Here is a 14,463-nt window from a genome sequence, read left to right on the forward strand (position 1 = left end):
ACTCGAACGGGGGACTCTCGAACTAGGCCGGGGGTCTCTAGAACTAGAACTAGAACGGGGAACTCTAGAACTAGAACGGGGGTCTCTAGAACTAGAACTAGAACGGGGGGTCTCTAGAACTAGAACTAGAACGGGGAACTCTAGAACTGGAACTAGAACAGGGGTCTCTAGAACTAGAACGGGGAACTCTAGAACTGGAACGGGGGACTCTAGAACTGGTACGGGGGACTCTAGAACTGGTACGGGGGACTCTAGAACTGGTACGGGGGACTCTAGAACTGGTACGGGGGACTCTAGAACTACAACGGGGGACTCTAGAACTACAACGGGGGACTCTAGAACTACAACGGGGGACTCTAGAACTACAACGGGGGACTCTAGAACTACAACGGGGGACTCTAGAACTACAACGGGGGACTCTAGAACTACAACGGGGGACTCTAGAACTACAACGGGGGACTCTAGAACTACAACGGGGGACTCTAGAACTGTAAGTGCAGCTGTAGAGGTTAATGGTGGGGGAAGGAACCGCACCAACTACAGGAAGTGGTATTTCCTTCTCTGGCTGATTCTGGTAACATTACAGGACTACAGCTGAGAGGAGACAAACAGCCTCCCTCCTCACCACTACATTACAGGACTACAGCTGAGAGGAGACAAACAGCCTCCCTCCTCACCACAACATTACAGGACTACAGCTGAGAGTCAGGAGGACAAACAGCCTCCCTCCTCACCACTACATTACAGGACTACAGCTGAGAGGAGACAAACAGCCTCCCTCCTCACCACAACATTACAGGACTACAGCTGAGAGTCAGGAGGACAAACAGCCTCCCTCCTCACCACTACATTACAGGACTACAGCTGAGAGGAGACAAACAGCCTCCCTCCTCACCACTACATTACAGGACTACAGCTGAGAGGAGACAAACAGCCTCCCTCCTCACCACTACATTACAGGACTACAGCTGAGAGGAGACAAACAGCCTCCCTCCTCACCACAACATTACAGGACTACAGCTGAGAGTCAGGAGGACAAACAGCCTCCCTCCTCACCACTACATTACAGGACTACAGCTGAGAGGAGACAAACAGCCTCCCTCCTCACCACAACATTACAGGACTACAGCTGAGAGGAGACAAACAGCCTCCCTCCTCACGACTACCTTTGTCTAGTTAGACTGATGAAGTGTGTAATTAGTATAGTTAAGGAGTTATCGATTTGTCTGACAAACCCAAACCAGACTCCTCAGGACAGAACACATCTAAACGAATGTTATGAATGTTGATTATTAGGCTGTTAGTTGTTGGAAGTTGTTTTATTTAGTGATCTGTTGTGCCGAGGTCTGAAGATAAGAGGAGCCAAGGCTGCACTCAACAGCCTGACTAACACAAACACAGCTTCCTCAAGACCACACAACTTGATTTAGATGTATTTATTTATAAAGACGGTCTACCCGGGCCAAACCCTCACCCAGACGGCGCTGGGACAATTGTGTGCCGCCCTAAGGCGGAATCGAACCAGGGTCTGTAGTGACACTTCTGGCACCAAGATGCAGTTCATTAGACGGCTGTGATACAGCCTGGAATCGAACCAGGGTCTGTAGTGACACCTCTGGCACCAAGATGCAGTGTCTTAGACGGCTGCGCCACTCTGGGGTCTAACGGTCCAGTGACCGTTTGATAACAGAACTGTCGCTGTTACTGGATAACATACACAGGGTTTATACAGATCATCTCAAGGACCCAAATGAACCTAAACTTTATGTTTTATTACCGATTTGTTTCTGTTGAACAGTTGTCCTGCCGCTGGCCAGTGTAGAACTACACAGAGGAACAGAGTTGTCCTGCTGCTGGCCAGTGTAGAACTACACAGAGGAACAGAGTTGTCCTGCCGCTGGCCAGTGTAGAACTACACAGAGGAACAGAGTGGTCCTGGACAGTGTAGAACTACACAGAGGAACAGAGTGGTCCTGCCGCTGGCCAATGTAGAACTACACAGAGGAACAGAGTGGTCCTGGACAGTGTAGAACTACACAGAGGAACAGAGTGGTCCTGCCGCTGGCCAGTGTAGAACTACACAGGAACAGAGTTGTCCTGGACAGTGTAGAACTACATAGAGGAACAGAGTTGTCCTGCCGCTGGCCAATGTAGAACTACACAGAGGAACAGAGTTGTCCTGCCGCTGGCCAATGTAGAACTACACAGAGGAACAGAGTTGTCCTGCCGCTGGCCAATGTAGAACTACACAGAGGAACAGAGTTGTCCTGCTGCTGGCCAATGTAGAACTACACAGAGGAACAGAGTTGTCCTGCCGCTGGCCAGTGTAGAACTACACAGAGGAACAGAGTGGTCCTGCCGCTGGCCAATGTAGAACTACACAGAGGAACAGAGTTGTCCTGCCGCTGGCCAATGTAGAACTACACAGAGGAACAGAGTTGTCCTGCCGCTGGCCAATGTAGAACTACAGAGGAACAGAGTTGTCCTGCCGCTGGCCAATGTAGAACTACACAGAGGAACAGAGTTGTCCTGCCGCTGGCCAATGTAGAACTACACAGAGGAACAGAGTGGTCCTGCTGCTGGACAGTGTAGAACTACAGAGGAACAGAGTGGTCCTGCTGCTGGACAGTGTAGAACTACAGAGGAACAGAGTGGTCCTGCTGCTGGACAGTGTAGAACTACAGAGGAACAGAGTGGTCCTGGACAGTGTAGAACTACACAGAGGAACAGAGTGGTCCTGCCGCTGGCCAGTGTAGAACTACACAGAGGAACAGAGTGGTCCTGCCGCTGGCCAGTGTAGAACTACACAGAGGAACAGAGTGGTCCTGCCGCTGGCCAGTGTAGAACTACACAGAGGAACAGAGTGGTCCTGCCGCTGGCCAGTGTAGAACTACACAGAGGAACAGAGTGGTCCTGCCGCTGGCCAGTGTAGAACTACACAGAGGAACAGAGTGGTCCTGCCGCTGGCCAGTGTAGAACTACATAGAGGAACAGAGTTGTCCTGCCGCTGGCCAGTGTAGAACTACACAGAGGAACAGAGTGGTCCTGCCGCTGGCCAGTGTAGAACTACACAGGAACAGAGTTGTCCTGGACAGTGTAGAACTACAGAGGAACAGAGTTGTCCTGCCGCTGGCCAATGTAGAACTACACAGAGGAACAGAGTGGTCCTGCCGCTGGCCAGTGTAGAACTACACAGGAACAGAGTTGTCCTGGACAGTTTAGAACTACATAGAGGAACAGAGTTGTCCTGCCGCTGGCCAATGTAGAACTACACAGAGGAACAGAGTGGTCCTGCTGCTGGCCAGTGTAGAACTACACAGGAACAGAGTTGTCCTGGACAGTGTAGAACTACACAGGAACAGAGTTGTGCTGGACAGTGTAGAACTACACAGGAACAGAGTTGTCCTGGACAGTGTAGAACTACACAGGAACAGAGTTGTGCTGGACAGTGTAGAACTACAGAGAGGAACAGAGTTGTCCTGCTGCTGGCCAGTGTAGAACTACAGAGAGGAACAGAGTGGTCCTGCTGCTGGCCAGTGTAGAACTACAGAGGAACAGAGTTGTCCTGCTGCTGGCCAGTGTAGAACTACAGAGAGGAACAGAGTGGTCCTATCGCTGGCCAGTGTAGAACCGTTCTGTAGGGATGTAGAACTGTTCTGTAAGGATGTGTGTTACAGTGTAGAACTGGTCTGTAAGGATGTGTGTTACAGTGTAGAACTGGTCTGTAAGGATGTGTGTGTAACAGTGTAGAACTGGTCTGTAAGGATGTGTGTGTAACAGCGTAGAACCGATGTGTGTGTTACAGTGTAGAACTGGTCTGTAGGGATGTGTGTGTGTAACAGTGTAGAACTGGTCTGTAGGGATGTGTGTGTGTAACAGTGTAGAACTGGTCTGTAAGGATGTGTGTGTGTTACAGTGTAGAACTGGTCTGTAAGGATGTGTGTGTATAACAGTGTAGAACTGGTCTGTAAGGATGTGTGTGTGTAACAGTGTAGAACTGGTCTGTAAGGATGTGTGTGTGTAACAGTGTAGAACTGGTCTGTAAGGATGTGTGTGTGTAACAGTGTAGAACTGGTCTGTAAGGATGTGTGTGTGTGTTACAGTGTAGAACTGGTCTGTAAGGATGTGTGTGTAACAGTGTAGAACTGGTCTGTAAGGATGTGTGTGTGTAACAGTGTAGAACTGGTCTGTAAGGATGTGTGTGTGTTACAGTGTAGAACTGGTCTGTAGGGATGTGTGTGTGTAACAGTGTAGAACCGATGTGTGTTACAGTGTAGAACTGGTCTGTAAGGATGTGTGTGTAACAGCGTAGAACCGATGTGTGTGTTACAGTGTAGAACTGGTCTGTAGGGATGTGTGTGTGTTACAGTGTAGAACTGGTCTGTAAGGATGTGTGTGTATAACAGTGTAGAACTGGTCTGTAAGGATGTGTGTGTAACAGCGTAGAACTGGTCTGTAGGGATGTGTGTGTGTAACAGTGTAGAACTGGTCTGTAAGGATGTGTGTGTGTTACAGTGTAGAACTGGTCTGTAAGGATGTGTGTGTAACAGTGTAGAACTGGTCTGTAAGGATGTGTGTGTGTAACAGTGTAGAACTGGTCTGTAAGGATGTGTGTGTGTTACAGTGTAGAACTGGTCTGTAGGGATGTGTGTGTGTAACAGTGTAGAACCGATGTGTGTGTTACAGTGTAGAACTGGTCTGTAAGGATGTGTGTGTAACAGCGTAGAACCGATGTGTGTGTTACAGTGTAGAACTGGTCTGTAGGGATGTGTGTGTGTTACAGTGTAGAACCGTTCTGTAAGGATGTGTGTGTTACAGTGTAGAACCGTTCTGTAAGGATGTGTGTGTTACAGTGTAGAACCGTTCTGTAGGGATGTGTGTGTAACAGTGTAGAACTGGTCTGTAAGGATGTGTGTGTGTTACAGTGTAGAACTGGTCTGTAAGGATGTGTGTGTGTTACAGTGTAGAACTGGTCTGTAAGGATGTGTGTGTGTTACAGTGTAGAACTGGTCTGTAAGGATGTGTGTGTATAACAGTGTAGAACTGGTCTGTAAGGATGTGTGTGTGTAACAGTGTAGAACTGGTCTGTAAGGATGTGTGTGTGTTACAGTGTAGAACTGGTCTGTAAGGATGTGTGTGTGTTAGTGTAGAACCGTTCTGTAGGGATGTGTGTGTAACAGTGTAGTACTGTTCTGTAAGGATGTGTGTAGCTCATATACCATTGTTTTCTCCAGACATGTTGAACTGTTTCCCAACAGGATTCCTGCCATCTCCATCTGCGTTTCCTTTCTAGACTTTTAAAAGAATCAGATAGTATTTTTTACAACACTTCCTGTATGATCATCAAAAGGGGGATTTCAAATGAATTCATCACATGATGGCCGAGGAATCATCATGCAGGAAAACAATGACCCCCCCCCCCCCCCCCTCCTCCTGCCTTGAGAAAGAAGGATGTATTGAAAACTACTCCTCCGATTCCATCTGATTTCCTGCGGGGTTTGTTGACGTTCTAAGAACAAAAGGAAGTGTGTCGTGGAATGAACTCTGGGTTCAGCAGAATATTGATTTGAAAGAACGATCATTAGATTGGTTCACACGTCGTTATTCTTTGTGAACAGAAAGCAGGTCAGAGCCGGACATTCATCCATCCCTCATCTGAAACTGTGAAAGAGATACAAATATGAGTCATTGGTTAGTAAGGGCCACCGTTCATGTTAACCTGTGCAGTGTAATGTTAGAAGGAGATCCTGAAGGAGAGATTGTGACGGTGCGTCTCTGATTGGTCGATGAGCTCATCAGCATTAACAGAAGGGACCTTCTAAAACATTCTACTGTGGAATTCAAGACATTGAAGGAAGTTGAGCTTCTGGCCTCAAGGTAAGATGATCCACATGAAGAAGAGACCGTATGAGGGGAAATAAAGATGTTTTCAGCCTCCGTCTGTTGTGAGATCAGACGCTGTGTATTTCTCAGAGTAAAGGGATGAGATCTCCACACGACACCAACTAAACATCTAAAGCTTTTATCCAAGATGTTTCTTTTCCAAGATGTTTCTTTTCCAAGATGTTTCTTTTCCAAGATGTTTCTTTTCCAAGATGTTTCTTTTCCAAGATGTTTCTTTTCCAAGATGTTTCTTTTCCAAGATGAAGTCAGTCGACTGACATATCTGCAGAGAAACTAAAAGGTTTCCTCAGTCAAGGACTCCCAAAGACATCTCCCAAAGACATCCACCTAGTTAGTTTGAATGGTCGGTGAGGAACAGTAGTCGGTGGAGTATTAAAAGTGCAATGACAAAGCTGTGACAAGAGGAAACCCAACGCCATGGAAACCAGTGGTGGTAGACTGTAGCTTTGGTTGCCCTGAGCAACAAGGGAAGGGACCTGCTGAGGACAAGTCCTCCCTGCAGGAAGGGACACGCTGAGGTCACATCCTCCCTGCAGGAAGGGACACAGTGAGCTCAAGTCCTCCCTGCAGGAAGGAACACACTGAGGTCACATCCTCCCTGCAGGAAGGGACACAGTGAGCTCAAGTCCTCCCTGCAGGAAGGGACACGCTGAGGTCACATCCTCCCTGCAGGAAGGGACACAGTGAGCTCAAGTCCTCCCTGCAGGAAGGGACACGCTGAGGTCACATCCTCCCTGCAGGAAGGGACACATTGAGCTCAAGTCCTCCCTGCAGGAAGGAACACACTGAGGTCACATCCTCCCAGCAGACACAATGCAACTCTATATGGGAAGTGGTGTTTTACTGTACTGACGACAGCCATTCATGGTTTAACCATCTCCCTCCCCACTTCCTCAATCTACCTGAGACTATAATAATAGGGAACCTTGATAAAGGGTAAGACACACAGCCGACAACAGGCCCTGTACTTCACATGACACTGGTCTCATTACTGTACAAGTGTTCCTGTGGATAGGGGCCACAGTAATGTAAGGTGAGAACCAAAACGCACATGACACTGGGCTCATTACTGTACAAGTGTTCCTGTGGATAGGGGCAACAGTAATGTAAGGCGAGAACCAAAACCCTGTGGATAGGGGCCACAGTAATGTAAGGTGAGAACCAAAACCCTGTGGATAGGGGCCACAGTAAAAACCCTGTGGATAGGGGCCACAGTAATGTAAGGTGAGAACCAAAACCTTGTGGATAGGGGCCACAGTAATGTAAGGCGAGAACCAAAACCTTGTGGATAGGGGCCACAGTAATGTAAGGCGAGAACCAAAACATTGTGGATAGGGGCCACAGTAATGTAAGGTGAGAACCAAAACGCACATGACACTGGTCTCATTACTGTACAAGTGTTCCTGTGGATAGGGGCCACAGTAAAAACCCTGTGGATAGGGGCCACAGTAATGTAAGGCGAGAACCAAAACCCTGTGGATAGGGGCCACAGTAATGTAAGGCGAGAACCAAAACGCACACGTCACTGTTGAATTGTACACGGATGGTAAAATCAGTCATTTATAGTATGTTTCGGTATGTCTGCTCCTTTAAACCAACCAGACCAGAGAGGCAGAGGTGAAGCAAGAGGGCCGACTCCTCCCCCGTTGGTCAGAGAATAAAGCGTGAAACAGACCAAGTGGTTTTGAATGGAGGTCAATGAGAAAGTCTTGAATTCAGTCAACATAAAATTACAAAATATATTCTAAGTGAGGCTTATTCGACTAAATAGAAGTTCAATAAAACGTATTATATGGGTGAATTCAGTGTTAACATCTGGATTCCTTGATCCAATGCGGATTTTATAGGGCCCCAAGTCTTCTCTGATCTCCCTGACTCTACAGAAGGCCTTGTTGAGTCTTCTCTGATCTCCCTGACTCTACAGAAGGCCTTGTTGAGTGTTCTCTGATCTCCCTGACTCATCAGAAGGCCTTGTTGAGTGTTCTCTGATCTCCCTGACTCATCAGAAGGCCTTGTTGAGTGTTCTCTGATCTCCCTGACTCATCAGAAGGCCTTGTTGAGTGTTCTCTGATCTCCCTGGCTCATCAGAAGGCCTTGTTGAGTGTTCTCTGATCTCCCTGGCTCATCAGAAGGCCTTGTTGAGTCTTCTCTGATCTCCCTGACTCTACAGAAGGCCTTGTTGAGTGTTCTCTGATCTCCCTGACTCATCAGAAGGCCTTGTTGAGTGTTCTCTGATCTCCCTGACTCATCAGAAGGCCTTGTTGAGTGTTCTCTGATCTCCCTGGCTCATCAGAAGGCCTTGTTGAGTGTTCTCTGATCTCCCTGACTCATCAGAAGGCCTTGTTGAGTCTTCTCTGATCTCCCTGGCTCATCAGAAGGCCTTGTTGAGTGTTCTCTGATCTCCCTGACTCATCAGAAGGCCTTGTTGAGTGTTCTCTGATCTCCCTGGCTCATCAGAAGGCCTTGTTGAGTGTGTTCTCTGATCTCCCTGACTCATCAGAAGGCCTTGTTGAGTGTGTTCTCTGATCTCCCTGACTCATCAGAAGGCCTTGTTGAGTCTTCTCTGATCTCCATGACTCATCAGAAGGCCTTGTTGAGTTCTCTGATCTCCCTGACTCATCAGAAGGCCTTGTTGAGTTCTCTGATCTCTCTGACTCATCAGAAGGCCTTGTTGAGTGTTCTCTGATCTCCCTGACTCATCAGAAGGCCTTGTTGAGTGTTCTCTGATCTCCCTGAGAATTGTTATCAATATTTGGAACTATTTTCTTAAAATCAGTTGAAACAAAGTCTTAACTACAGTGTAGTATATTTACTGAATCATTATGCAATGACCAAGAGTTTAGACTACTAACATCAGCCTGTACTAGCTTATGTAGCCTGTACTAGCTTATGTAGCCTGTACTAGCTTATGTAGCCTGTACTAGCTTATGTAGCCTGTACTAGCTTATGCAGCCTGTACTAGCTTATGCAGCCTGTACTAGCTTATGCAGCCTGTACTAGCTTATGCAGCCTGTACTAGCTTATGTAGCCTGTACTAGCTTATGTAGCCTAGGCATAACAACAAGGCTACTGTATTCTGTTTGTACATTGTATATTGCTGGCAGCACCTCGTCACCAAATCAAATTCCGGGTTAAATGTACTTGAAGAATACAAATGTATTATACCTAATGCAACGTATTACCAATACACCAGAGTGAGAGTGAATATGGCCACTACAATGAATGACTGGCATGATGGTGAGACAGGACAGGACGTCCGACAGCGGGCGGCCAAACCCCCGGTCATACCGCCCAAGAGATCATGTGTCAATCAACACGGAGCTATTCAACTTCAAGACGCGCTATAAATGTATCCAGTTTGAGTTGTGTCCACATTACAAAAACTGAACTCAAACAGAAAACAGCAGCCCTGAGGGCTCCTGTTGCCAGATCTACTTGGAATAAATCACATAAAAGGACTTAGAGACGGGGAAAGAGTAGCCTGCACTATTCCAAACCAAACACATTGAAAACATATGAGGATTCACAATTACACCAAATCCATTCTGTTCACCAATAACTTTAGCTCGTATGTTGAACCAAGTAACCATAAACGATACAAAGTTACAACCGCGTCCTGTACCGTCCACGATGTGGCAGGCCCCGACTACACAGGAAACAGTGTTGCAAACTAGGCGCGCCTCTGACAATTCCCGGTGTTGACCGCAGTCCGCTCACAAAGACAGGGATTCCTCGCTTTGCCTTTATGCAAACCAGTTGACAAAACCAGTTGCTGATAGCAGAAGATTTTATCAAACTTTTTGCATTCCTAAATTCAGGCAAATGTGTTGCAAAGAAATCAAGTCAAGCCTTTAGGAATACTGTGTGAATCTCGGCGTAGCAGCGCTGTATCCTAAACTAATTACAATTATTCCCAAACTTGTGCCTTCGGATGCAGAGTAGGAACGACAAGCTACCAAGCGAGACTAGACAGAGAAAACGTGCAAGTTTATTAGACTCACCAACTCCGTACTTCTCCTTCTTCGTAGGCACCCAGCGAGACATTATTCATTTAAAAACTCCCCCGTGTTGAGGTTGGGTTTGTTTCAATAGTTCCAGATCAGACTGTAGAGTTTTCTGTACTTTAGAGTTCTCAGTGTCGGTGAATAGAATCACGCCGAGCGGCCATTTTCCCCCAGTGACAGTTAGCCTGGACAGGACGCTCCACAAGGGGGTGGAAATTAACACAAAACACTTTGATCATCAAGTATGGACGTCGTTAAGCTAAGAAACTGGAAATAGATTTTAATATAGATCAAATAGATACCGGGCCTATATAGCAATATATTACTTAATCTATGACTTTCCTAAAGGTAACTGTACAGAATGCTATGTAAAGGGTCACAAAATAATGTCAGGATGCAACTATTGTTTTACCAGGTAAGTTGACTGAGAACACGTTCTCATTTGCAGCAACAACCTGGGGAATAGTTACAGGGGAGAGGAGGGGGATGAATGAGCCAATTGTAAACTGGGGATTATTAGATGACAGTGATGGGGGTTAACACCCCTACTCTTACGATAAGTGCCATGGGATCTTTAATGACCTCAGAGAGTCAGGACACCCCATTTAACGTCCCATCCAAAAGACAGCACCCTACAAAGGGAAGTATTTTTTTAGACCAGAGGAAAGAGTGCCTCCCACTGGCCCTCCAACACCACTTCCAGCAGCATCTGGTCTCCCATCCAGGACTGACCCTGCTTAGCTTCAGAAGCAAGCCAGCAGTTGTATGCAGGGTGGTATGCTGCTGGCATAGGCAGGGTGTTATGCTGCTGGCATAGGCAGGGTGGTATGCTGCTGGCATAGGCTGGGTGGTATGCTGCTGGCATAGGCAGAGTGGTATGCTGCTGGCATAGGCAGGGTGGTATGCTGCTGGCATAGGCAGGGTGGTATGCTGCTGGCATAGGCAGGCATAACTATTCATGCAACACTTGTGATTATATCAATTCTAGACAAAACTGTAATCTTCTGTGACTGTATCATACTGTATCATTCTGTATCATTCTGTATCATTCTGTATCATTCTGTATCATACTGAATTAATCCTTCTCCCAAATGAGTTTACTAGTATTTGCGTTTAATGGTTGACCAATGAATTGAACTTTGAATATGAAAATATATATTGACTAAGCACATAATGATGTGATATACACTATGGTGCAAAAATTTGGGGTCACTTAGAAATGTCCTTGTTTTTGAAAGAAAATCACATTTTTTGTCCATTAAAATAAAATCAAGTTGATCAGAAATACAGTGTAACACAACACTAAAAAAGGAAATTGACTAAACTACAAGACCACTGCACAGTTAAATCTTAAGTGGTACAGCCGCCATCTTAAATTAAGGTTAAATCAAATAAATATATATTTTTTTTTTAAAGTGCGTTACACCCTGTCTGTTCCAGACCTTGAAGCAGACTGCATTACATACACAAGGTTCTGTACTATCTCTCTCTCTCACCTTGACATTACCATCTGGTCTAATAACAAAAGTGGACTCGTACACACCTGTAGGCGAGGACGCCGTTTGGCAGAGCGTGGGAAAACAGTTGATCGGAACCAGGAAGTTACCTTGAATTTGAAAGGTTTATTAGACTGAGGACCTAAACAACTAAATACGATGACTCGGTGTGTGTTTTCGTGTTTCCCGCTGAGTTGTAGTGAGCCAGAAACGTGTAGACCAAAACCTGTAACAAATGCCGATAAAACGCTGAAAACAAAACGGGCCTTGGGTCTCTATGGGGCATTGTGATGTCACTATGGGGTATTGTGATGTCATTATGGGGTATTGTGATGTCACTATGGGGTATTGTGATGTCATTATGGGGTATTGTGATGTCATTAGGATGTAGGATCATTTACCACAAGAATACAGACAGATTAACAAATGATAGACGGGTTATATACAGACAGGAATGTTTTTGTCTGTGAGTGTGGAATTATTGGAGGAGAAAAAAGCACATTTATAAGCTACTTAATATATATTTTTTATTTAACTAGGCACATCAGTTAAGAACAAATTCTTATTTACAATGACAGCTTAGGAACAGTGGGTTAACTAACTGCCTGTTCAGGAGCAGAACGACAGATTTGTACCTTGTCAGCTCAGGGGTTTGAACTTGCAACCTTGCAGTTACTAGTCCAACGCTCTAACCACTAGGCTACCTGCCGCCTCTACACTCTAACCACTAGGCTACCTGCCGTCCCTACACTCTAACCACTAGGCTACCTGCCGTCCCTACACTCTAACCACTAGGCTACCTGCCGGCCCTACACTCTAACCACTAGGCTACCTGCCGTCCCTACACTCTAACCACTAGACTACCTGCCGTCCCTACACTCTAACCACTAGGCTACCTGCCGTCCCTACAGTCTAACCACTAGGCTACCTGCCGTCCCTACAGTCTAACCACTAGGCTACCTGCCGTCCCTACAGTCTAACCACTAGGCTACCTGCCGTCCCTACGCTCTAACCACTAGGCTACCTGCCGTCCCTACGCTCTAACCACTAGGCTAACCTGCCGTCCCTACGCTCTAACCACTAGGCTACCTGCCGTCCCCACGCTCTAACCACTAGGCTACCTGCCGTCCCTACGCTCTAACCACTAGGCTACCTGCCGTCCCTACGCTCTAACCACTAGGCTAGCCTGCCGCCCCTACGCTCTAACCACTAGGCTACCTGCCGTCCCTACACTCTAACCACTAGGCTACCCTGCCACCTCTACGCTCTAACCACTAGGCTACCTGCCGTCCCTACACTCTAACCACTAGGCTAGCCTGCCACCTCTACACTCTAACCACTAGGCTACCTGCCGTCCCTACACTCTAACCACTAGGCTACCTGCCACCTCTACATTCTAACCACTAGGCTACCCTGCCACCTCTACACTCTAACCACTAGGCTACCCTGCCATCTCTACACTCTAACCACTAGGCTACCCTGCCACCTCTACACTCTAACCACTAGGCTACCCTGCCACCTCTACACTCTAACCCCTAGGCTACCCTGCCACCTCTACACTCTAACCACTAGGCTACCCTGCCACCTCTACACTCTAACCACTAGGCTACCCTGCCACCTCTACACTCTAACCACTAGGCTACGCTGCCACCTCTACACTCTAACCACTAGGCTACCCTGCCACCTCTACACTCTAACCACTAGGCTACCCTGCCACCTCTACACTCTAACCACTAGGCTACCTACAGCCCCTCCACTCTAACCACTAGGCTACCCTGCCGCCTCTACACTCTAACCACTAGGCTACCCTGCCACCTCTACACTCTAACCACTAGTCTACCCTGCCGCCCCATGAAGGTAAAGGGGAACAACAGACACAGAGAGGAATTGCGTTCAGTGTAGCTGGATGCCAAAGTGTAGCTCCCATGTATCCTGGCTAATCTTCATAGTTCAAGGTCAACTGATTCTAGTCTGTCCCACCATGTTCATTCTCTATGTGTGTCTGCAACCACCTCAGAGAGCTCAGACTGTTGATAAGCCTACATGACATTTTAAACCAGCAGATGAAGACAGATCCCAACGGGACCCTGTTCTTTCTTTCATTCTTTCAAAAGGGAATATAGACCAGTGAGATAAGCCTATAACGTTATAACGTTTCTGATTGCCCTTTTCTGTGAATAAATCACCTTCTCAAAGGCACATTTCAATATCAGCAAGGTGTTTCTCTCTCTCTCTCTCTCTCTCTCTCTCTCTCTCTCTCTCTCTCTCTCTCTCTCTCTCCATTCTCCCCCCTCTCTCTCTCTCTCTCTCTCTCTCTCTCTCCATTTCTCCCCCTTCTCTCTCTCTCTCTCTCTCTCTCTCTCTCTCTCTCTCTTCTCTCTCTCTTCCCTTTCTCCCCCTTCTCTCTCTCTCTCTCGCGCTCTCTCTCTCCTCTCTCTCTCTTTCTTCTCTCTCTTCTCCATTTCTCCCCCTTACTCTCTCTCTCTCTCTCCTCCATTTATCCCCGTCTCTCTCTCTCTCTCTCTCTCTCTCTCTTCTCTCTCTCTCTCTCTCTCTCTCTCTCTCTCTCTCTCTCTCCATTTCTCCCCCTTTCCTCTCTCTCTCTCTCTCTCTCCCTTCTCTCTCTCTCTCTCCTCTCTCTCTCCATTTCTCCCCCTTCTCTCTCTCTCTCCTCTCTCTCTCTTCTCCCCTTCTCTCTCTCTCTCTCTCTCCCTTCTCTCCTCTCTCTCTCTCTCTCTCTCTCTCTCTCTCTCTCTCTCTCTCCATTTCTCCCTTCTCTCTCTCCATCTCTCTCTTCTCTCTCCCTTCTCTCTCTCTTCTTCTCTCTCTCCATTCTCCCCATTCTCTCTCTCTCTCTCTCTCTCTCCATTCTCCCCCTTCTCTCTCTCTCTCTCTCTTTAAATTCAATTCAAGGGGCTTATTGACATGGAAACATGTTTACTGCCAAGCAACGTGTAAATGGATAACAAAAGTGAAATAACAATCAAAATTGAACAGTTAAATATCAACAAGTTCCCAAGAATAAAGACATTCCAAATGTCGTATTATGTCTGTATAAA

General features: G+C 46.9%; 1 protein-coding gene across 1 annotated transcript in view; it reads right to left on the reverse strand.

The window, feature by feature from the left end:
- The window catches only part of LOC109887509 (dedicator of cytokinesis protein 1-like), a 90,237-nt gene extending 80,134 nt beyond the window's left edge, over nucleotides 1-10,103 (reverse strand). The window contains exon 1 of the mRNA XM_031815804.1: nucleotides 9,906-10,103. Coding sequence (XP_031671664.1) covers nucleotides 9,906-9,948 — 43 coding nt within the window. The 5' untranslated portion in view covers nucleotides 9,949-10,103. The remainder of the gene's footprint in view (nucleotides 1-9,905) is intronic.
- Between the last annotated feature and the right edge of the window lie 4,360 nt (nucleotides 10,104-14,463).

This window comes from Oncorhynchus kisutch, unplaced genomic scaffold, assembly GCF_002021735.2.
Source record: "Oncorhynchus kisutch isolate 150728-3 unplaced genomic scaffold, Okis_V2 scaffold634, whole genome shotgun sequence".
Lineage (NCBI taxonomy): Eukaryota > Metazoa > Chordata > Actinopteri > Salmoniformes > Salmonidae > Oncorhynchus > Oncorhynchus kisutch.